This window comes from Lepidochelys kempii, chromosome 5 (genome assembly GCF_965140265.1).
Source record: "Lepidochelys kempii isolate rLepKem1 chromosome 5, rLepKem1.hap2, whole genome shotgun sequence".
NCBI lineage: Eukaryota > Metazoa > Chordata > Testudines > Cheloniidae > Lepidochelys > Lepidochelys kempii.
The window spans coordinates 126953567-126978205 of NC_133260.1; the positions used below are offsets into that span (position 1 = coordinate 126953567).

General features: G+C 46.6%; 1 protein-coding gene and 1 long non-coding RNA gene across 6 annotated transcripts in view; one reads left to right on the forward strand and one right to left on the reverse strand.

Moving 5' to 3' along the window:
• The window catches only part of LOC140911835 (uncharacterized), a 108799-nt gene extending 92270 nt beyond the window's left edge, over positions 1 to 16529 (reverse strand). For both annotated transcript variants that reach the window (XR_012159145.1, XR_012159144.1), the window contains exon 1: positions 16402 to 16529. This is a non-coding gene — a long non-coding RNA (uncharacterized lncRNA). The remainder of the gene's footprint in view (positions 1 to 16401) is intronic.
• RNF38 (ring finger protein 38) overlaps positions 14149 to 24639 on the forward strand; it is a 196247-nt gene continuing 185756 nt past the window's right edge. The window contains exon 1 of one of the 4 annotated variants that reach the window (XM_073345754.1): positions 14149 to 14167. Coding sequence is in view for 2 of the 4 variants with exons in the window: in XM_073345751.1 (XP_073201852.1) it covers positions 16409 to 16541 (133 nt within the window). In the remaining 2 variants the exon portion in view is untranslated. Of the gene's footprint in view, positions 14168 to 16182; positions 16542 to 24639 lie in introns of those variants that run through there. The other 3 variants (XM_073345751.1, XR_012159143.1, XM_073345753.1) reach the window with 3 other exon arrangements.

Consider the following 24639-nt stretch of genomic DNA (forward strand, 5'->3'; position numbering starts at 1 on the left):
CTGACTGATAGAGGAGCCGGGCCCAAATGGAAGGCCCCACATCCTGGGTGCACTTTGTCTGACAATGTAGAAGCAACTGATGTGCAGTTTCACTGGTGGATGCTGGTGACAACAGGGGCTAGTCCGCCCAAAACTTCAGTCAGCCACACTGAGCCCACAACCTGCCTGGAAAAGCAAGGCTGGTTGATGAGCAAACGGCAGACACTGGGGCACAAACAGGACATGTGACAGCATGGGGAGGTAGCTAGAGTGAGACATACACTTTGACTGAACCCAGCAAGGGGCTGGTTAACAAGGGGGGCCTCAGCTGGAGCCTTAATTACTCTGGATTTCACAGCATTTTCATGACTATCTGTCAAAGGGGCATGGAGCACCACTGTCTGGGCATAGGGCCCAGTTCTGCTTCGGTTGAAGTCAATGGCAGAGAACCCCTCGACTCCAGAGGGAGCAGGATCAGACCTCTAGTGAACGCTGCATGTCACCCCAAATACACACGCTGCTAGCTGCAGATGAACAGGCTTCAACAAAATTCCAGTGAATGGTAGTAAGTTGTTGTGAAGGATGGTTCAGTGGTTAAGATCTTGGGAGACCCAGGTCTAATTCCCTGCTTTGTAACGGGTTTCCTGTATGAGGATCTGGCTAACACTGGCTGCAAAGAGGTGGGAGATCACCCAGCAGCTCACCCTGGGACACAGACTCAGTGATGAGGCTGCACCCAACCCTGACACAGCGCAAGGACCAGGCCTGCCCCAGAAACACCCAGGGGCCCTGCCCCTCTGTGCCAGGTGTGGGCAGGCAGGCTCAGCAAGGCAGGATCCAAGTGTGGAGGGGCTTAGTGTGGGGGGATTCAGGTGGAGGTTGAAAGGGTTTTGTACGTGGCAATCTGGGTGCAGGTGGCTCAGTGGAGGATCTGGGTGTGGGGGGATCTGGATGCACAAAGATTTGTGCGGGGGGGTTCTGGGTGCAATGGTAATGGGACTCTGCAGCTGAAGGTGGTTGGGGCTCAACAGGCAGGGTCTGGGTATGGGGGGTAGAATTAGGCTGGGGAGTCTGGGTGTGGGGGGCTCAGTGGGAGGGTCCAGATTCTGGGGGAGTGGGGCTCAGGAGGGTGGGGATCCAGTTGCAAAGTGTTGGGGCTTGGTGCGGTGGGGATCTGGGTACGGGTGGCTTGTCAGGGTGGTGCAGGTGGAGTGCGGCTCATTGGGGGGGGTTCTGAGTGCAGGGGGGGTGAGGCTTGGTGGGAGGGTCTGGGTATGAGGACGTCTGGATGAACAGGGGTTGGGTGGATGGAGGAGCAGCTCCCTGTACAGAGATCCCTCCCCCTCCAGCTGAGGAGAAATGGGTACAGGAAGTGGGTGTGGGGGGAGAATTTGCAGAGCTTCCTGCAGCTGGGGGAGAAATCTGGGGGTGTGTCTGACCTGGCCCTGGATGCCATGCAAGGGAAGAGTAAGTCCCGTCCTGCCCAGCTGGGACTAGCAGCTAAGCCCGGCACAGGGTAGGAACCACCAGCCAGGTCTTCCCCAGTCCTGCTCCCTGCCCCACAGTGATTTACTTCTCTGCCAGCTTCCCTGGGCACCCGAAACATACTGCTGAGAAGGGTCACACAACTGCTCTTGTGGCTTCCCTTTGCTTCCCCGTCAGACACTAATTTTTCTGTGGGGAAGCAAAGAAATCTGTGAGGAACATAAATTCTGAGCATGCACAGTGGTGCAGAATTCCCTCAGGAGTAACTATCTCCAAAAGTCACATGCCAACAAAGAGCAGAGACATCAACGCTCAATGCTGCAAAAGCTTTTACTATATGTGAGTGAGTTGTTCCCCTGACGTCACTGGGACTATTTATGTGCATAGATGTACTCGTGCATAAATGTTTGCAGGTTGAGGCTCAAATGTTAAAGATTTCTTCCATTAGTAAGTAGTCATCACTTCCTCTCCTCTTCTGTGTATTTCTGTTTGTTTGTTCGTCTCTGTCCTTCAGACAGAATAGCAAATCTGTGTACTTTCAAGGGCATTTTGCTGAAGTATAGCAAATAAAAAAATTCCCTTTAAAAAAGGAGATGGGTACAAAATGTGATATCACATCTTGTTTAACAATATGTCATGTTACAGGATGTAATGTTGCACCTTAAAAGTGACCTGCAAAGGAGAGAATTTAGTCTTGTGTCTTTTTTGTGATGTATAAAGACCTGCAGGTCTTTTTTCTTCAGAAAGATCTTTCTACTCATTTTATACACTAGAGATTCAGGTCTGTACTAACCTGGAAGACTCTATGGTCTTGTCCACACTTGCAAATTCTGCAGTGGCATTTAGCCATATGTAGCCAGGGTGCAGCTGTCACAGTATTACTGATATTTGAAGCTGTACTGTGGGCTGGGTGCTAGGGATTTTAATACTGTGTCAGCTAGCCTAGGTCCTGCTTAGAACTGGCTAACACAGGATGAGTATTAGTGACATGTGCATCCCACATACACTGCAGCTTACAATGGTACCAGTACTCCTGTACTTAACACACTAGTAAAATGGGCTCCAGTCGATGGAGCCCACAACGGTGAGTGAGAAAGTGGCATGGTGAAAGTGAAGCAAATGAAGGTCTGTCTTCACTGCAGAGTTAACTCAGGTGTTGCCCCAAGCCCCCTTCTGTCCAGCCAGAAACACCCCTCCTGAGTGTGTGGGTGCTTTATACCCAGGCGAGCTGGCCCAGCAGGGGCGACAGGCTAAAGCCCAGGTGCTGCTTCCACTTGGGCTGGTAACCCGCATTGCAGTGAGGTCACAGGCAAACCCACTCCAGTGCCAATAGCCCTCCAGTGCCTTTTCACAGTTCCCCTGTGTGCCCAGAAGGACAGACAAGTTCTCCAATACCGCAATTCACTGGGAAAGCAACTTAGCGTGGCTCAGGTTACTGTAGCACAAAGAACCATGGCCTGCGACCCCCGAAGACACACAGGTGAGTGCTGCATCGGTGAGGACACAGTAACTTGGGTAGGGCTTTGTAGGGTGGCTGGCCACACCAGGGCCAGGCTAACCTGCTTGCCAATCATCTGAGTTAAATCCGCAGCACAGATGACGCCTCAGAGGGGAAAGGGGTTTTAGTCCAAATTTTTTTCAACTCTTCATTTTGTTTTTCCTTTCTTTTTGTTAACACTGATTTTCAAGTCTATAACAGCCTAACAATTGGAGGAAGGAAGTCTTTTTTGGAAGGCTTAGCACCTGCTCACCTATTACTGAGGTCTGAGAGCTAACAATACACATCCTCTGAAACTCCCAACAAGCATTCCCGTAAAATCTGGGAGGAGGAGTTGGCACCAGTTTAACTTACATTGTCTCCCTCTGCATGTTGCATGTGGTGAAAGTCACATATGATAGACACATTTTTCCTTTCACTGTCCCATTTTGCTGTCTCCTCTGCTGCTGTACTGTGCAAACGCTGTGGCCCTACTCCAAAGCCTATTCAATCTTGACTCCAATGGAGTCTTTCCATTCACTTCGGTGGGCTTTGGCTTAGCCCCTATGTGCGGCATAGACTGAGCCCTTTCTTCCCGCTACACACTGGGGGTGAAACTTGAACCAGTGGCTCGTGCACTTCATCCTCACTTCAGTCCTTAATGTGGTGTTTCAGAGCTCCATAAGCTCTTATTGCAATTTTTAAAATGTTTACAGTGTCCTCCAGTGTACTAGCTTCTCTACAGGACAAGCCAAAAGACAAAGAGCTTGCAATCTAACTCTAAACATGACACAACGAGTGGTGATACCAAACAGCAGGTAGTGTATGGAGGAAGAAGGACAGGGTTTGCAGCAATAAGATCATGTGGTTCTGGGCTGGATTGGCAACCTGACACTGGCGGCTAGTTCTGCAGAGGCTACATTTTTACAGGTAGGGGAAAAAAGGAGTCTCTCTAGCCCTTATGGTTGCAGAGAAAAAGTTGAAAGCTTGACCCGAGTGTAACCAGTGCAGAGAAGCCTGCCTGTATCTGCAGAAAGCCTGAAACCATAGCTCTGAGAGCTGTGAACTGCCCTGTTAATCGAAATGGGGCTAACTCAGATGCCCACTGATGAGGAATTTAATGACCCTTAACTATTTCACTGCTGATCATAGAATCATAGAATATCAGGGTTGGAAGGGACCCCAGAAGGTCATCTAGTCCAACCCCCTGCTCAAAGCAGGACCAATTCCCAGTTAAATAATCCCAGCCAGGGCTTTGTCAAGCCTGACCTTAAAAACCTCTAAGGAAGGAGATTCTACCACCTCCCTAGGTAACGCATTCCAGTGTTTCACTACCCTCTTAGTGAAAAAGTTTTTCCTAATATCCAATCTAAACCTCCCCCACTGCAACTTGAGACCATTACTCCTCGTTCTGTCATCTGCTACCATTGAGAACAGTCTAGAGCCATCCTCTTTGGAACCCCCTTTCAGGTAGTTGAAAGCAGCTATCAAATCCCCCCTCATTCTTCTCTTCTGCAGGCTAAACAATCCCAGCTCCCTCAGCCTCTCCTCATAACTCATGTGTTCCAGTCCCCTAATCATTTTTGTTGCCCTTCGCTGGACTCTCTCCAATTTATCCACATCCTTCTTGAAGTGTGGGGCCCAAAACTGGACACAGTACTCCAGATGAGGCCTCACCAATGTCGAATAGAGGGGAACGATCACGTCCCTCGATCTGCTCGCTATGCCCCTACTTATACATCCCAAAATGCCATTGGCCTTCTTGGCAACAAGGGCACACTGCTGACTCATATCCAGCTTCTCGTCCACTGTCACCCCTAGGTCCTTTTCCGCAGAACTGCTGCCTAGCCATTCGGTCCCTAGTCTGTAGCTGTGCATTGGGTTCTTCCGTCCTAAGTGCAGGACCCTGCACTTATCCTTATTGAACCTCATCAGATTCCTTTTGGCCCAATCTTCCAATTGGTCTAGGTCCTTCTGTATCCTATCCCTCCCCTCCAGCGTATCTACCACTCCTCCCAGTTTAGTATCATCCGCAAATTTGCTGAGAGTGCAATCCACACCATCCTCCAGATCATTTATGAAGATATTGAATAAAACCGGCCCCAGGACCGACCCTTGGGGCACTCCACTTGATACCGGCTGCCAACTAGACATGGAGCCATTGATCACTACCCGTTGAGCCCGACAATCTAGCCAGCTTTCTACCCACCTTATAGTGCATTCATCCAGCCCATACTTCCTTAACTTGGTGACAAGAATACTATGGGAGACCGTGTCAAAAGCTTTGCTAAAGTCAAGAAACAATCCATCCAGTGTGTAAGAGAGGAGAGAGTGTGTCAAAAATGTGTATAATCTACTGTGTGTGGCATCTGTTTGGTGCTCCAAGATTGGGCTGGGACTACCCCCCTTTTCTTCCCAATCTGACGTGTTACCAGAGGAGGAAGGAACAGAGCCTGGGGGTGAATGCGAGCACTACCAATGGAAGGCTAATCCCACCTTGCATAGGAGGTCTCCCAACCAAGCCTGCCCTATCTCGGGAGCAGCAGGGGTCAGGTCTGCTCTGGACATGGGGATGGGATCAGGCAGCTCTTGTCCTGGTTCTAGTGACAACTGTTCCTCCCTTTGCTGGGGCTGTCTGCAGATTCAGGCAAACATCACTGCTTTGGTTATACTCAGTTCATGTTTTCAAGCTTTTCTTCTCAACCATGAGGACTAGAAACAGGTGGGCTTGGGGAGGGGGAGTTGAAATGATAGCTGTCATTCTGATGTGATCACATGACTCTGGGATCCAGGACCATAGGCATGTGCATACTGTGCCAGTCCCTTAATCAGGCCCCGCCCAGGGGTGTAGCCAAACCTCAGGGAGGACATGATCAGATTTTGAATGTCTGCATGCTCTGGTTTGAGGGGCATCTTATTTTGGTGTCTCAGATGGTGGAGATTGGGAGAGCTGCAGCATTGCTGTCCCTGCCCCATAATTTAAGCCATAATGCAGTCATGCTGTTTAGGCAGGTGCACGTCTAGAGTGTTTGATTTAAAAAACAGTCAATACTAATGTTAATGATCTGTTGTGAACTGCCTTTTCATAGGCATCGTGGAAGAAGAGCAGGGCCTCGTGCTCATTCTCTGAATGGAGGTGAATTTCACTCTGGGGAAGGCACCTTGGCGCAGCTGGATCTAGGCTCCACGCCTGGGTCTGCCACATGACCTGAGGCTAGTCACTTTACCTTCCCATGCCTCTGTTTCCCCTTCCACCCTCTCTCTCATCTATGTAGGTTATCCAGAGTAGGGACTGTTTGTACAGTACCTAGCACAATGGGGCCCTGATGTCAGTTGGGTCCTCCAGACCACTGGTTCTAGACCGTGGCGGTACGCAGAGGTCTTCCTGGGGTATGTCAACTGAGCTAGATATTTGCCTAGTTTTACAACAGGCCACATAAAAAGCACTAGCGAAGTCAGAACAAACTAAAATTTCATACGAGTTGTTTATACTGCTCTGTATACACTATACACTGAAGTGTAAGTACAATATTTATATTCAAATTGATTTATAATTATGGTAAAAATGAGACAGTCAGCAGTTTTCCAGTACTAGTGTGCTGTGACACTTGTATTTTTATGTCTGATTTTGTAAGCAAGTAGTTTTTAAGTGAGGTGAAACTTGGGGTATGCAAGACAAATCAGACTCCCGAAAGGGGTACAGTACAAAAGCGACACAGCACACTACCACTGAAAACCTGCTTCATTTTTCATTTTTACCATATAATTATAAAATAAATCAATTGGAATATAAATACTATCATTACATTTCAGTGTATATATAGAGCAGTATAAACAAGTCGTATGAAATTTTAGTTTGTTCTGACTTCGCTAGTGCTTTTTATGTGGCCTGTTGTAAAACTAGGCAAATATCTAAATGAGTTGATGTACCTCTGGAAGATCTCTGTGTACCGCAATGGGTACACAAACTCCCGGTTGAGAACCACTGATCTGTGCTTCCTTGTAAATAAACAAAATTGCATCAAAGAAATAACTGACTCTCACCAATTTCTCCTCCTAACTGGAGCAGCTTATAAGGCTCTGAATTTTTGGCTAACCGCTTGGATCAGAAAGGATAACCATATTAATTCTACATCCAAATAAATGATCTTCAATTGCATAATGATAGGAGGTTCTTAGGATCCTGCAGGTGACAACAGATGGAATCTAAAGAGTAAATTATGTCACATGCTGCCACCCATAAACTCGTTTTTTCCACATCCACATCCACAGGCAAAACATTTCTCGTAACCTATGTTTCTTGCTTCTGTTTGTTTACTAATAAGCAAGTAATTGTACATGCTCTTCGACTGTGATGTTGCACAGCTTCGCTTTTCTTTTTCATCTCCTTACATGAGATGTTGCCGCTCAGTGAAATCTATTTCTTAGCTTTACTTTTTTGTTGTTGTTGTTGTTGTTAAAGATGAGTGTAGCTACGTTAGATTGAAAATAATTAAGCTCAGCACCAGTACATGAACCTAGAGAAGGGAACTGTAGGGTAGGCTACATGTAGATGTTCCAAGACTTCTGTGATGCTTTTCAAAGTTAATTTGTATTAGGAAAATGTTTTCTCATTGGAGAGATAAGGACTCAAATACAGTTACATGCAATACAGCTGCCAATATTTGTTTCCTGGGAAATCTGTTTCCTTGAGTGACTCCTGAGGATCCCTCATTTTCTGGTCTCCACATTTCTAATTCTGCCCTGTGACTAGCATTCTTCCAGCTTAGGCCTATATGGGATTCCCCCTTTTGGAACTCATTAACACAGCTCCTTGTGGGCCCAATCCTGATGTCTGCTGAGTGCTTTCATTTCCTTTCAGCCTGGAGTTGAGAATGTTACACGCTTGGCAAGACTGGGCCCTCACTAAACAATGACTAATCACCCTGTCTCTACAGAGAGCATAAGGGGTCTATGGGAATGGAACATATATAATATAACCCCTTGTAGTAAGTTATATTAGGCTAGTGCATTTAGCTCCACTGCCCATGCAATATACTGGAAAGGACAATTCTCTGTTTTGCGCATGATGACAAATCTGAGCACATCATTGCAAGAGTTGTCAGTTCTTTAATTTCTCAAGTCTTCAACTATTTTAATTGGTGGTGGGGGGACTACAACGCTGGTTGTGCATTTCCCCTGGGGAAATGGCCGCCTTCTTTATTGGCCTATGGAGTTGAAAAATCTCTGTAGAGATGAGGTAACTAATGAACACATTCACCATATCTTCTGGTTTTTTCCCCAGCCTACCAGTGTCACAGCAGGGTTGGAATGAAACATTAACCAGACAGCCTTCATCCATGCCCCCCTCTCAGCCAGGACCTTGGGAAGGCATTCAATAGCACTAGCTGGGTCAGAGGATACACATAATTAAAGCATTCAGGGTTAAAATCACCCAGTGCAGAGGGTTTACAAAAGGCCTTAAGCACCACTTGAGCCTTTATCATGGGGCTTAAGTGATACCTAGGATAGGTTCTTCTACGGGGTGAGTTTAATTCTCAGTGAAACAATATCTAATATAATCATTTCCTATAGTGGATTACACTGGGAACAGTGAAAAGCACATTACAGGTAAGATTCTGATAGAAGATTAGGGATTTTTATTGATTTTATAGGACATATACTTCACTTTGCTCAATTATGTTTTTGTTTTTAAAAGAAATTTGTTAAAAATAGTTGCTGTGGGGGAAAAAATAACACACCAAATAATTACTCCCGATCTGCAGTAAAATTTTCAACATAAAATTTTCATTATTCACCAAACTGATTAGCTTTGACTAGCTTGAAACTAAATGAAATGTTTAATATTTAGATTGTCATGGATTTCTGATCACTGCAGTATTAAGAGTGAAAAGGGGATTACATAGAAAACGACAGACATGCTATCACATTCTGGAGTGCAATCCAGAACAATGAGGGGTTGTCACTACCTGCCCTGCAACCTGGGGTTACCTCACAATGCTTTGCTGTTATAGATCCTAGCCTGGGGTGCTCGCAAACATCCTAACAGCATGCATGTCACATCCTGAGTCTGTGTATAGCTACAGACTTGGTCCAGCAACTCTGACCCCTGCAGTGACTCAGGAACACACCAGCCACGCTCTGGCTTGCACCAGCCTTGGTTACTACCTGCAGGGTGACCTCAACACACTCCAAGTCCCAGATTTCCCCCCACAAACATATTTTGCACTGTCCAGCCCTTTCCTGGACAGTTCAGATATAAAAGGTCCATTGTGCCCTGTAAGGGGTCAATATCCAACAGTTTGGTATCTCCAATTGAAGTAGGAAACAATTCAATTTAAACATGATGTTGGATTAGTTTTGATTGAATAAGCTTGTTTTATTTTTTTAACTACATAGATTTTAAGTGAGTACACGTAGTAGGCATTACAGTCAGAAATGGTTACAAGAGAAAAAGAAAATGCTTTCTAGTAACTAAAACTTAATAAACTAGACTTTGGTTCTAGGTAAAATCCTTAGCATGGGTTTGTGATGTTACACTCCATATTCTTTATGGAAATATGCTTACGATATGGCATAACTGAGATATATTTTATGCAAGATGGGTCTTGTAAGGTATCATTGGAAAGGTTATGATTTACTGAATGTGATTATGCAATTTGTATGCATGTATCACTTCTGTATCTGAAGCTGGGAATATTGACTTTGTAACAATTACAACTGGATGTATATTTGGGGGAATGCCCACCAGATAGTAAGCAATCAGCCTGGATGAACCATTTAGAAAGGATAATAGAACTTTGGAGATACTAATCTCCCACCATCCTTAGGAGTTTCCTGGGATGTTGCTTTGACACTACAAGGTCATCTGATGATGTCACTTGATACAGAGTCACACCTTGGTCACTGCTGGTACTTTTCCACTGGAACCAAAGGCTTCCCACCTTATGTAAATTCTGTTTATGGCTGGGAAGGAAGGCATTCCTGGCTCTCCATTTTGCCAGCCTGCCCAAGAAGAGGGATTGCTAAAAACACTAAAGGGAAGGCAAAAGGGGGGAGTCCAGACTGAGACAGGGATCCAGTCTGTAAAGAGAAATAACTGGAACTGTAAGCTACAGAAACTCGACAACCTGCCTAAAATAACATTTAGGGTAAGAAATTACACTCAAGAAACAGGTTACAAAATGTATTAAGCTTAGCTCATGTATTTTGTTTTATTTGCTCAGTAATCTGCTTTGTTCTGTTTGCTATCCCTTATCACTTAAAATCTGCCTTTTTATAGTTAATACACTTGTTTTTATTATTAAATCCCATTTGTGCAATTTCTAGTGGGAGGGGGACAAGAAGCTGTGCATATCTCTCTTCACATTAAGGGAGAGGACGAATTCTTATGAGCTTTGCACTGTATAAATCCCTGTACAACGCAAGACAATATACCTTTGGGTCTGCACTCCAAGGGAGGTGAGCACCTGAGTGCTGGGGCAAGTCCCTTAAGATGAGTCTTCCCAGAGCTGATCTCAGTGTCTCTTTCTGCAGCTGGGTGAGGCCCTGCTTGCATGTGTGCTAGAGGAGGCTTAAGAGCCTGGCTCAGCAAGACAGGGTAAAAGGGGGCCCAGGCTGGCAGTACATCAGGTGGCACCTTAAAAGGGGGGCAATCCATCACAGTGTTCCCAACAACACTGCTAACCAAATTTAGCATGTCAGGATCCTAACAGGATCCAAAGTCAAAGTGCTGGTTCCTTTGTCATCTTAATTGAAAGGGAGAGAAAGAAAGAGAGAATACCTAGGGTGTTTTTTGCTCCTTACTTTTATAGTTGTCACCCTTTGAAATGCTTTTCCCAAGGGCTAACCCTACATAAAGTTCCTTCCCACTGTGAGGATAGACACATACAGTCTCATGGTGAAAGAGGTTCCAAGTTGTTAAAAATACAGATGAATCTGTTCCTGCTCGCCTCCCCTCGCCATCGCCAAAGAACGGCCACCTCACCGGTAAGTGCTCATCAACTTTGACAGCTGCCTTGAGGCGTCAGCTCATCCTTTGTCTCTGAGAAACAGGTTTACCCCTCCCTAGACTTGTCTGGTCAAATATTTCAGTCATGATTTCAGCTCATATTCATAACTTTACACACAATGTCATTACACACATTTCACCATGTCACTGACCAGCGAGTCATTAGTTTGCAAAGATTACCTCACAAGGCATATTTTGTACAAAGATTATTACTATACCATATAGGGCGTGACTATAGGGTGCATTTGGTCACATATTGCTTAGATTAAAAAACTATTAATAAATGGACCCTGTTAGTACCATTTTGTTAAATGGTGCACGGTACCAGTTGTCTTCATCTCAGAAGTGGGAAAATGTCTTTATGTAGCCATGCACTGAAAAAAGCTGGACCTAACCCAACAATTGTATTATCTTAAAAAGTCTTGGTTTAAATTTAAACTAACTTTGTAAGGAAACGCAACATAACTCCAGTAGTAAATAAACCATCATGTACCAGAAACTTTGTGGTTTTACAGCTCCATAACTTAGACCCACATATTAAAAGTACAGCTTGCCCTGAACTTCCGGATGGTCTGCAGTCTTCTCATTTCTACTGGAAAGACAAATATTTGAGTGCACATTAGATAAATGGCCAAAGCAGCTTGATAATGCAGAGCTATCCTTTCTTTACCTATTTGTGGAGGCAAATTAATGGAGTGAGCCCCTTTGGAAACTTTGTTCTGTAGGAAAGAAATCCCCTAAGCGTTGACCCTACTCATTTTTGGAGGGCTTGTGAAAGGGTGAATCTGTGCTATGACTCAGTAATATGTGCTATTGAAAGCACAGGAACAATTTAAAGCAACTTCCCCAGAGGAATGGACTGGAAGATGTCATCAATAGCTGCCCTCCAAATCCTCCTTCGTTGCATTGCCTTTCCTCCATAGTCTTCATGTGGTGGTGTGGATTGTGAAGGGGCCTGCTGGACACTTGGTTCTCAGCATTAGCCTGCAGGAAGCTCAGTAGTCCTGTCTGGCAGGTGATGTAACTGTTGCCATTCTTTAAAACGGAAAAATAGCAGAACCCTCTTCCTACTCAATATATTGTACCATGTGTTGTGTAAAGATGGCATTGTTACAATGCAGCATGCAATGAATAAGATTTTGGTAAGTTTAGATAAAGAGCCAAAAGTAAATGTCCTCATTAAAATACAACACAATGCTTGTCTGCTTCCAGGTAGTAAATCTCATTGTTAGTTACCAAGACTTCCTTTTTGTTTCTTCTTCTTTGGTAAAATGTCACTTTTTCACATTATTTTCTTTACTATCCCTGAAAACTGTTTTTTGAACTGCATAACATTGAAGATGTGTGCATTTGCTTTAACATACACAACTACTGTAAGGATTTTTATTGTAAGGAAAAAAGTACTCTCTCTAACCTCTTGGTATCTTCATGTATAAGGATTAAGGGAAAGATGTTTTGTCATTGATATGTTACCAACACAATATGCTGTATATTGCAGAATACAGTCACATATTATAATTAAAGCTTACTGATTTATTAAACTCTCTATATAAAATGGGAATATCAACTTAATCCCTAGCACCAAGAGATAGTAAAGTGCAGGTCTGGAGAATTTTACACCTTCCAGAACTAAAACAGTGTTTTTGGGAGCAAATCAAGGTAATTTAAAAGTCATGTTTTAGCCTGGCCAAACATTTCAATTTTATGTTCTTAAACAAAATTAACTGTTTGTTTTTCCAGACACCTTTCCTGATTGATTTTGACAGCAGAATTGGGCATCACTATGCTAATTAAACATCTGGGATTATTAAATGAAAATTAATCTTCATGGCAGGAGCCTGCATTGGTTGACTGTAACCCCCATGAGAATTTGAAGTCCTACTGCACTCTCTGCGGATGAGAGCGCCATTTCTTTGAAGGTAACAGTAATTGACCTGCGAGTCAGGCAAGAGGGTCTGAAACCACTAACCGATTAAGCACACACTTCTTCACCCTCAGAGGGAGGAAAAATTAAAAAGGGTGAGTTTTCAAGATTACTCTTTAGTCCTGAAAACCCATGCACCCCTGCCTTGCACTATGAAGCCACAGCAAAGTGCAAATTCTTCTATACGCACCACCACCCACGCCCCCATTAAATCAACATTATAGTTAATTTTCTGTAACAACCCTGTTGGGGTAAATGCACTTCTTCCAAAGGTTTGCTCCCTGCACTAGGTGCATGAGCAGCACAAGGGTCCTAGGCCGCTAGGGGCAGGATCTCACAGCAGCGGGGCTCGGCGCCATGCACACCCCCCGAGGCAAGACTCTCGGTTTCAAGGAGCACCCAGCAGTGGGGCAGGTGCTGTTAATAAGTTGGGGGCAGGGCAGCAGAAGCCAGCCCCGGCCCTGACCACAGGCCGCTCTGTCCTCAGCCCCTGCAACGGCTGCGGAGTATTTGTAAATCATTGCTTCCTTCCCCTCCCCCACCACCCCCGGCCCTGGCTCGGTCCAGCGGCTGCTCGCCCAGCCCTGCCGGGCAGGCTGCCCCCCACGAGCGCTGGCGCGTGACGGACGGCGAGCCAGCCCCGGCGCCGAGCGAACAGCCCTGCGCAATCGCCCAGCCGCCCAATCGATCGCAGCAGCGGCCGCCCGCCTCCCCCGTGCGCCCCTGCAAGGCGCGCCGGCTGCAGGGCGGGGGGGGCATCAGGCACAAGGGTGCTGCAAACCTGCGGAAAAGCAGCAGCTTTCGTGCCCTGCACGCGTCCCAGTGCAGGGCGATTCCCTTCAGCTGCGCTTCACAGCCACGCTGCTCGCTCGCTCGCTCCCCCCCCGGAGACGCTGCCCGGCCGGTGGGGAGAGCCTTGATGGGCTGCGTGTGGAAAACGGGAGACGCGAGAGCTGGCTGAGCACAAAAAGCTGCAGGCGGAATAAGCAACAGCCCCGGGTGGTGATTCCCCCCCGCGCAGGGCTGGGAACAAAGGGGGGAAAGTGAAGGGGGCTGATGATGATGCCGGGCTCTGCGCGTTGGGTCTGCTCAGGGCTCTCCCCGGCTAGTGATTTCTGCACGTTTCTCCCCTCCCCCCCGGGCAGTGTGTGTGCGTGTGCGCGCGCGTACAACTGCTCGCAGGAGCCCCGTGCCAGCGCTCACCTGGGCGTGCAAAAGGCACATGCATGGAAAGTCTGGGACTACGGGCAGCCCTCTGTTCTCCCCAGCCCCTTCACACCGTTCAGACCAGGTTGGAGCATGGCATTGGCGGGGCTGGGTTTATTACACACACACACACACGTGCGTGCACGCCTGTACTACAGTAGCCGAGGTCTGTGTACAGGCATCTAGACCCATGCGTGTCCAGACACCCACAGGCCAGCACACTTCGTTTTGTTTTGCCCTAGAGCTTTTTTAAAAGGGCGAGGGGGGGAAGAAACTGGACAGGCAGCTCTGGGTTCGTACTAGTGCCCCCCACCCTCCTCGCCCGGCCAGCTCGGGGGGCAGTACAGTGCCCCCCGTCCTCCTCGCCCCCCTGGCCCGGCCAGCTCAGGGGGCAGTACAGTGCCCCCCGCCCACCTCGCCCGGGCAGCTCAGGGGGCAGTACAGTGCCCCCCACCCTCCTCGCCCGGCCAGCTCAGGGGGCAGTACAGTGTCCCCCGCCCTCCTCGCCTGGGCACCTCGGGGGCAGTACAGTGCCCCCCGCCCTCCTCGCCCCCCTGGCCCGGCCAACTCGGGGGCAGTACAGTGCCCCCCGCCCTCCTCGCCCCCCTGGCCCGGGCACCTCGGGGGCAGTACAGTGCCCCCCGCCCCCGGCACCTCGGGGGCAGTACAGTGCCCCCCGCCCTCCTCGCCCCGGGCACCTCGGGGGCAGTACAGTGCCCCCCGCCCTCCTCGCCCCCCTGGCCCGGGCACCTCGGGGGCAGTACAGTGCCCCCCGCCCTCCTCGCCCCCCTGGCCCGGCCAGCTCGGGGGCAGTACAGTGCCCCCCGCCCTCCTCGCCCCCGGCACCTCGGGGGCAGTACAGTGCCCCCCGCCCTCCTCGCCCCCCTGGCCCGGGCACCTCGGGGGCAGTACAGTGCCCCCCGCCCTCCTCGCCCCTGGCACCTCGGGGGCAGTACAGTGCCCCCCGCCCTCCTCGCCCCCCTGGCCCGGGCACCTCGGGGGCAGTACAGTGCCCCCCGCCCTCCTCGCCCCCCTGGCCCGGCCAGCTCGGGGGCAGTACAGTGCCCCCTGGCCCGGGGAGCGCTGGGGGGGTCACTGTGTGGAGCAGGGGGTGGGAAGCCCCAGCAAGGCGATTTGAAAGGTTCCCGCCGATCCCCCCAGCAGCAATGGGCAGAGCGGGGCGGGCTGGGCTGGACCCCGAGCTGCTAGCGCGGCTCCCCACGGAAGAAGTGGGGGGAGGCCGAGCAAGCAGGAGCCCTGGGAGAAAAGTTTGCGGGTTTGCTGGAGGGGAGCCCCGGGCAGTGCCCTGCGTGCGCTGGTCTGTGCCGGGGACGCTCGGCCCCCTCGCTGGCCGGCCGGCTCCGAGCGGCCGGGCTGGGCGCGGAAGTGGGACGGCGCAGGGCTGGCGGCGAGCGAGCCGAGCGCCCCGCGGTATAATTTATGCGGGGCGGCGAGGCCGGGCGGCGCCGCGGGGACGGAGCCAGCCCAGAGTTTCTTTCCCAGGGCGGCGGCGGCGGCGGCGGCAGCAGCAACTTCTCCCCGCGCCCGGGCGCGGTGGCGCCCCCCAGCAGGCCGGAGGCGGGCCGAGGGACGCGCACACAAAGGCGGCTGGGAGCCGCGGGCGGGCGGGCGCACGCCGGGCGGACAGGGGAGCCAGGCGGGAGTAGGCGCCGCCGGGAGGGGCGGCGGAGCGGCCGCCCCCTGCTCCTCGCCTGCCCTTCGCTTTCGTTTCCGCGGCGCGGCGGCTCGCAGGGAGGGGGCACCGCGGGCGGGCAGCCGCCTTTGTTTTCTCGCGCGCGCGGCTGAGCCCCCCGAAACCGGGCGCCCCCCCCGGGTCCCTCCCCGCCGCGCGGCTCCGCTCCAACCCCCCTCCTCCTCCCCCCCCGCAAAGTAAGTTTCCCCGGCGGGCTCCCCCTCGCGCCCCGGCCCCGCCGTCTCCCGGCCCCGCCGGCCGGGCGAGCCGATGCCGATCGCCGCCAGCTCGCAGCCCCGCGCGGCGCAGCCCGACGCCCGCCTCTTCCCCCCGGCCCGGCTGCGGGAGCGGGACCCCGCCAAGCCGGGGGCCGCCGGCGCCGAGGAGCCGCGGGCCACCGGGCGCCTGGATCCCCCCGGCCAGGCCGGCGAGGCGGCCCCGCCAGCCGGGCTGATCGGCAGAGCGGCGGCTCCTCCCGCCGCCCCCTTCCTCCCCTCCCCGCCGCTGCCGCCCGCCTTCCAGTCCCCGCCGCCGGCCCCCGCCGCCGCCGCCTCCCCGCCGCCGGCCCCCTTCCTGCTGCTGGAGCCGCCCCGCACCCGCTCCCGGTCCCGCTCCGGCTTCCTCACCCTCGCCATGAGCGGGGCCGCCGCGCACTTCCAGCCGCCGCCGCCCCTCCACGGGCCGAGCCTCCCGGAGCAGGGAGTCCGCAGCCAGGGCAGAGGCAGCCCCGCCGGCCACGGGCACCCACGGGCCGCCCCCGCGCCAGGTAACGGGGAAGGGGAGCCTGGGGGGCGGAGAGGGGGTGTACTGAGGGCAGTGGGGATGTGGGGGAAGGGTGGGGTGGGGGTGACTGGGGTGCAGGAGGAGTGGGGTATGTGGAGGGACGGGTAGGGGGAAAGCCGGGGAGAGGGTGTGTTGGGGGGAGTAGGGCATGTGAGGGGGTTGATAAGGGGTGTAGGGGGAGTGGGTGCTGGGTGGGGTGCACGGGAACTAAAGAAAGGTTGGGGAGGCATTGCTTGGGACATGCGGTGCTGGGGGCCTGGGCTATGGGGTACTAGGAGTGCTCCAGGGACAGGGATAGGCTGCAGGGATTTCAGGAGGTGGTGGTAGGAGGGCGGGGGGGGGGGTGTTACAGGGACTGAAGAGTTTGGTGGTGCCGGGGGCTGCCATAAGGGATCATAGGAGTAGCAGCCCACTTTGTTTTCCCAAAGTTGACACAATCTGTAACACTTCTCCAGAGTTGTTCAGCCTTAGCTCTTCCAAGCAATCGCTCTGTCTGTATCAGTCCCCATAGGGAAGATGACATGTGTCTGTCTGTACAGCGTGGTGGTGGGTGGGTGTATATAATATCAAGACGTTAAACATGCTTTCTGCTTACTTGTGGGAAGTTTGGTGCAGAGAAATGGAGACTTCTGTGTGTGGACGCATTTTGCTACCCCGCATTCAACAAATTAGGGGGTTTTCTGTTTGTGCCTGTCCCATTTCTGCTGGGGGAAACCTTGATCTGATGAGTTCAGCTCTGAGCTCACAGTTACTTATGGACACTCACAGCGTTGTCACACAGACTGAAGCTGTGAGGTTATAAATCACCAGGATGACATAGTAGTAGCTCATACAGGGAGAAGAGAAGCTCAGATCCCTAGGAAAATGACTTTAAAGGAAGTATCTTGAAAGAATACAACAAAGTAAATAAACTGGTTGTGATTTTATTCAAGTTTTGCCTCATGGTAACTTTCAGAACAACTGAAACTTTTATGTTAATCAAAGTGAGAAATAGACTAGCCAAGATCACTGTGGATCTATGGAATCTATATTTCCTCTCCTTCTTTACATATGTACTCACAATATTTGTGATGCTGGAATGATTGAATTGTCTGCCCAAAGGATGCTGTTTAATTCTCTTGCTGCATATACTCTGTTGGGGTAACCTCTGCCACATACATTGTATTCTAAAAGTTAGGATAGAAGCATTTAAAATTATTCCATCATTTGTGATGTTTCAGGGTTTTTTTCTTAACGTGAGATGCAGAATTATAAATTATACTATTGTGGTAGAGACTGTGTAGTTGAAGTTGAAATAGCACATCTGTTATTAATATAATAATATATTGTCATCTTTATTTTTTCTAGCCTATAGCTATAGTAGGTCTTTCAGTGTACTTGAGGTTACTTTCTCTTTACATTGGCTTCAGCTGTGGCTATGCCCTCATACAATATTTTGTTAAATATAGACTTGGAATCCTTTAACAGAACTTTGATAATAATACTCAAAGGATATCCACTGAACATGGTAGCCATGTGAGATTCTGAGATTGTTCATGGCGAGCACGGACTACTGTGGGAAAGAAACCACTAGGTAATAAAACTGATTTAGTGTTAATAACACACAGTTTTTAGCAACTATACGTGTAAAATACTCTTATTTAATTTTAATGAGTATTTGTGACTGCTTTAATTTTTGCTGTCCAACAGCTTTTTGTCTTGGCATCAGAAAATCAGTTTTCATAGAAATAGCATTTTGATTTTTATTCAATATAAATATTGAAAAAAATGACAGTTTTTGGGGAAAAAAATGAGTCAGTTAGCAGTGATGCTTAGTTTTGAAAATATATGGGAGAGGATTACTGTGTCTGTGTGTAAATCCAAAACAGAAGCTAATTCTTTAGGTTATATTTCTCCCTTTCCTTAATTTCTAATAAATATGCCAATTAAAATGGGTGAGTTCTTAAATTCTTGTATATCTTCATAATGTGGAGATTATTGGAAAACATCCTTATTCTTTTGGAAACACTGTCTGCCTTCTTAATTACCACTTTATATTGGGCATTTGACACCTGACACTTTTTAAATTATTATATTTATTTATTTATTTATTTTATTTAAAGAGTCATGACTGTTTCCTATTAAAAATGGCTACACAGTATTACCCCAGTGAGGAATAGTTTTTGGCTGCTCCCTTCAACTTTATTTTGGTGCAAAAATGTTAAGGCCTTAAATCTGCAAACACTTAAAAGCATGTGAGTGGTCTCCTTGACTTCAGTGGGACCCCTCGGTGTTTAAAATTAGGCATGTGTGTAAGTGTTCACAGGATTGGGGCCTGTGATGTTTTTTCTTCTCAGAGTTGTGTATGGCAATAGGCTGTTGTGTTTTTTATTAGCCAAAACCTTTTGCTTAGAAACTCATTTAAACTATAGTTGCAGAGTTGTTGCAGTGAGGAAAGCTTGTAGGGCCTGTGTATAAAAATAGTACTTAGAACTGTGTTAAGGCCAGATTCTTCAAAAGAGATTAGCTCCTATTTAGGGAGCTGCCTAATTGAAGCTGGGTTTTTTTTAAAAAATCTGGCTATTTATGTTTACTGATCAAGACTTTGGTGGAAAACTGATTAGTCTTACAAAAATACATTTTAAGGCCCCAATTATGCAAACATTTATGCACATGCTTAACTTTGCTACCATGTGCTGAAGCATTTGCAGAATCGGTGCCAAAATTTTTTGTTTTACAGTTGATAAAGATTTTCTGTTAGTCACATTATTGAAAGTAATAGTTTTCAATTAGTTTGCTATTTAATCAAGTCTCTGTTCTCAAAAAAATGAAATAACGATATTATGAACTTATGTTTAGATTTCAATATTAAGAAAACTTAGTACATTTTACAGACTGCCAGAATCTGTAGCAAACAATTACTGCCCCCCCCCCCCCCCCCCCGTGTCTAGTGAAGTATGGTTTTTTGTTTCTCATTTGTGTTTTCCCATTAAATATACATGTCAGCAGATGCAAAGGGCTTTATTCAAGATTGTCAAATTAATAAATGGGTAGTGGAATGGAAAACATAGAGCTGAACTGCTGACTCTTCTTTTCATCCAGGAAATTGATCCTAATCTTAAGAGGCACTTTCAGGCAGAACTAGAGGAAAGTGCGTTACCTCTGTCACTGTAGGCATATCTTGTAAGTGAAAAAGCTGAGAACAGGTAGAGACATGGTTGTCAGTTTGTAAGAGAGGTGTGGTTTTAATGGAAAATTTCAGTCCTTTTCACCTTCATTTTTTTGTAAGCTCCCATCTATAAAATTATTTTTGTTATTGTGGTATTTAGGGAGGAAGGAACCTTAAAAACATTAGAATAAAGTACTTTCAGTGAGTGGTAGACTACGCATTTTAAAGGTGGCTTTTCTCTGAAATGTTTCTACTTAGGAAAACTACCTTTTGGCTGACTCCTGGTAGCTGCACTAAAATCAATTAACGCTGCTTGCAATTTTCAGCCTTGTTGTTTTTCAATTTTAGATGGAATAGTTCTAAAACTACAAATTAATGATGTCACAGAATCACATCAGTCACCAAAGACTATTATTATGAGGGGTGGTGGGAGATACTTGTTTGGGCAGATAAGCAGCTGCTAAGAGTTTTAGTCTGGAGGAATTGAAACTGCTGATCAAAAGATCAGTGTCTGTTTTCAAACATACGCAAAACTGCAGGGTGTGAGGGGATGGACCTGCTTGTAAGAGTGCTGCCATTATTTGTATTGAAGTGAGTTGGAAAGCTCTTACAGTTCATAGCGATTTTGCCTGATGCAGCTGTATATGCTAAACATTGCAATTTAAGTACTGAAAACTCCCAATAAATTTCAGATTGTCACATGCAATTTTTTTATGCCTTTAGCAGTTATCTGTGTGCAGTACGTATGGTTCTGTTTTTGAATTGAATAGCAGTTACAGTGATTTTTATGGGGAGTGTCATGCTTAAATCTTGCATGCTCAGAGATGTGGGTCTTCTTACTTAGGTTACCCTGGTTCCTTCACAGCTTTATGACCCTCTTAAGTAGAGCAAGATGCAAGGATATCTCCTTAGTAATAATAAATGAAACACATTCAATACTTGCATTTGGTGGATAAAAATCTGTTCTTGCACCTTTTTATATTCAAGGCTAGTGTATTTTAGGTGAAATGATTGTAGTTTGATGGCAATCCTTAGTGAGAACTTGCTCAGAATTGTAAACCCAGAGTGTGTAATACAGCCTAATCTTTGGGTAGAAATTAGCTAGCTTGGATACTAAATTACAATTTACCTTTTGGGTTCTCTAAATTATTTAGTGAAAACTTTGGAAAGTACGGTGGGTTTGTTTTTTTTAAAATCTTTAATTTCCAGTGCTTGTTATAAACAGCTTTTCAATAGAAATAAATTAACCACAGTATATGGAATTACCCATTTCAAGGGTTTAAGCATTTAGTATATTTTTAAGAATGTTAATGCCCCTAGCCAAAGGGAGATAGATTTCGGGGTTGTTTTGGGAAATGTACACATTCATTTGTATACTTGTTTTCCATGATGATTGTTTTCAGATAATATGCACCTTTCCGTAAGAATCTCCTATGGATCATCTTGATAAGTTTCCCACTTAGCTCCTAGTTTCTTGAGCAAATTAAATATTTATTAATATATGGTGAATATAAATATGTTCACTCAATTGGGAAAAGATTCTGTGAAAACATGGTATACTAGGCCAGAGATATGCTATGTTGCTTTGTCGGAACATGTTAAGTTGATTAAAAGGTACAGTATGGAGGAGAGGAGATGGCAGTTGCTTGGGCTAGTTACTGCTGCTTTCCTATAGCAAACAGAAACTACTGACAAACTTATGTTTTTCAGGTTTATTTCCCATTATTCTGTTAGTCTGATAACATGATGGCTCTACTTTAGGGTGCATTCTTTTTAAAACTGCAAGACAAATAACTGTAGAGACCGTTCAGGTTTCAGACAAACATAATGACATAAACCACACTATTGCTACATGACAGGTTTCAGAGTAACCGCCGTGTTAGTCTGTATTCGCAAAAAGAAAAGGAGTACTTGTGGCACCTTAGAGACTAACCAATTTATTTGAGCATGAGCTTTCGTGAGCTGTAGCTCACGAAAGCTCATGCTCAAATAAATTGGTTAGTCTCTAAGGTGCCACAAGTACTCCTTTACTATTGCTACAGTTACCAGAATATGAATACCCTGAAAGTAATACTTGCTGGGGTAGAGTAGGGAAATCTTTCATAATTAAGAAAAATCTGTCTTTTCTATCCCATAGGACATACTCCTATTTAATATTGGGAAGGGGAAGAGCGGAAGTATTTAATTTTAAAATATGTCTTTTGCTGTGCAACATCAATTTAGGTTGCTTAACAAATGAAGGCCTAATCCATCAAGGCGCTGAGTGACCTCAGTTCCCATTGATTTAAGTAGGAGTTGAATGACCTTGCAGAATCAGCTTCTAAAACAATAGAGGGGCAGGCTCCTTGGGTGCAATGCCAAGCTTGCCGAGGTACAGGACAGGGCTGTGGTGTGCTGGCAGCCCATTTTGGATGGTACAAAAAAGATCTCTTCTGAATATTACTAGCTATTTTAGCTGAAACATGAAAACTAGTTAGCTGTAGAATATACAATAAATTCGAGTTGCAGTATTTACCTATGGTGTACACCCCCATCCCTGGATCTTGACTACACTTGATAAAAGACTGGGTCAGGTGCTTCTGTCAACAAGGGAACTATTGCAAAGCTACATGTGAAGGTAATGGGCGTGACTCTTCTCTTGTACTGGTTTTACACTGGTGTAACTACATAGACTTCAGTGGAGTTATGCCTGCTTTACCGCTGTGTAAGTGAAAGGAAAATCAGGCCTAGTGTCTTATAGTTAGCATTAATTAAATGGCTCTATCCTTTTTGGTTTAAAAACTAGTACTTCCAATTAAGTTGAAAAATACAAAGTTATCAATTACAAGTCATTTAATGAAATACAGCAGAGCCTCAATGAAACAAAAGTATCTGAAAGAGGCTCAGGCCCACCCAATGTCTAATAGCAACACTGAAAAACGCCTTGATGATTGAATGACTAAATTCAGCTATCCATAATTATTCAGTACCCCTTTTACGATTGGATAGTCATGGGTACATTCTTTAGTTTAAGTATCGGGGTAGCTGTGTTAGTCTGTATCCACAAAAACAACAAGGAGTGTGGTGGCACCTTAAAGACTAACAGATTTATTTGAGCATAAGCTTTTGTGGGTAAAAACCCCACTTCTTCAGATGCATGGAGACTCCTTGTTGTTCTTTAGTTTAGTTTATGAAACTTCCTTTTTTCCCTGTATGCAATTTAATATGTTTGAAATTCTGGTGTTCCAATGTGTGCGTGTGTCTGTCTGTCTTGTTGCTGAGACATAGTTTGTCTGAAGAGTGCATGTGTTGCTTGAACTCCTAGCTAATTCATTCCAGTTTCATATTACCTTTAGAAGATAAACCAGCAAAAGGTTTTGTACTTTTTCTGGTTTATCTGTATGTTGTGCTTTGGGGCAGGTGGAGAGGCAGAAATATTATGGGTGATGATCTGCTTGCACATACTTAAGGTGAAAAATAGTCTTGTCACCAAAGGGAGCAGGAAGAAATGCTTTAACAAGAGTACTAATAAGCATGTCTGTGAACATTATATAAATCCTTGGGGGTGGAGGGGGGAACAGGTTCAATTTTTAGAAAGATTTTGCTTACCTCTTTATATTTTTAGTCTTGCCACTTCTCACCCACAAGATTATCTTGGCAAAATGAGGCCCTTATGCATACAAAATCTTTTAATTCATGATTTGATATGAAAGATGGTGTTTTAAATCTTGTTCCACTAATAACCTTGCAACCTCAGCTTCTTAAAATAACTGAAGCATGAGAATTACAGGTGGTTTCTTGTTTGGTTTCTAAAATGAATCAGAAGTTTAGGTGGAGAGTTTTGACTAAAATGTCAGTAAGCCCAACCTGAAAGGTGTAGTACAGGAGGAGGAGGGGACTATATGGAACAGGTGAGAATACAGGATATTAAAGAGCTAGTCTTAAAAAGTTTGTGGTCTTTAATTAGTAACTAAATTATACTTCATGCTTGTGGCTTACTATTGTGATACGTTGTTGATGCAGTTAGAGGTGAGATGGAACTTCCATTCTGTGCATATTTTTTCAGTGGCTTTTTATTTGCTCTAGAGATACCTTTTGGTTGAAATCTCTCGTGCTTGTTCTGAAGTACTCTTTCTGTCTTGTGTGCACAAAGCATAATACATATCCATTTGGTTGTTTGCGCTACCTGAACGTGGAAAAACATTTTTTCAACTGATGAGAACTATTGGTTGGTCTTTCTGTGCTCTGATAACTTAACAATATAACTTTCTTTTAGCACTTATTTGACATATAATGTAGAATGAGAAAATGCATGCTCTCTGTCCTGTTTGGAGGGGGAAGTGGTTTTGAAATAGCAAAGTTATAGGTATTTTAAGAAGTATTTTTGAGCATGCTGAGTGTTTTGTTTTCTCAGCTGCTGACACACACGCATGGTCTAGTTGTTCACTTTCTTAAAACATACTCTGCCCCCACCTCCCCAGCTGAAGGAAGTGAGCTCGCATCTGTCATCTCCTGTAGTTGCTGCTACCAATATGCCACCTTCTTATTTTGGTTGATCTTTAGCCTGCTTACCAAGGTTCACTTGTAACTTTGGTTTTGGCCCAATGAAAAGGGATGTGTGTCATCAGCATACTGATGACATAACACTTTCATAAATCATAGAATATTAGAGTTGGAAGGGACCTCAGAAGATCATCTAGTCCAACCCCCTGCTCAAAGCAGGACCGATCCCCAATTTTTGCCCCAGATCCCTAAATAGCCCCGTCAAGGTTTGAACTCACAACCCTGGGTTTAGCAGGCCAATGCTCAAACCAATGAGCTATCCCTCCCCCCCGAAACTTCAAAACATCTTGCTAACTTCTCCCGCATCCAAGCGAAGATAACCCATGCTCACCAGGCTGTCGAGCACCTGTAACAGTCTTGTTGGGAATCGTTCTTTCATAGATGGACCAAT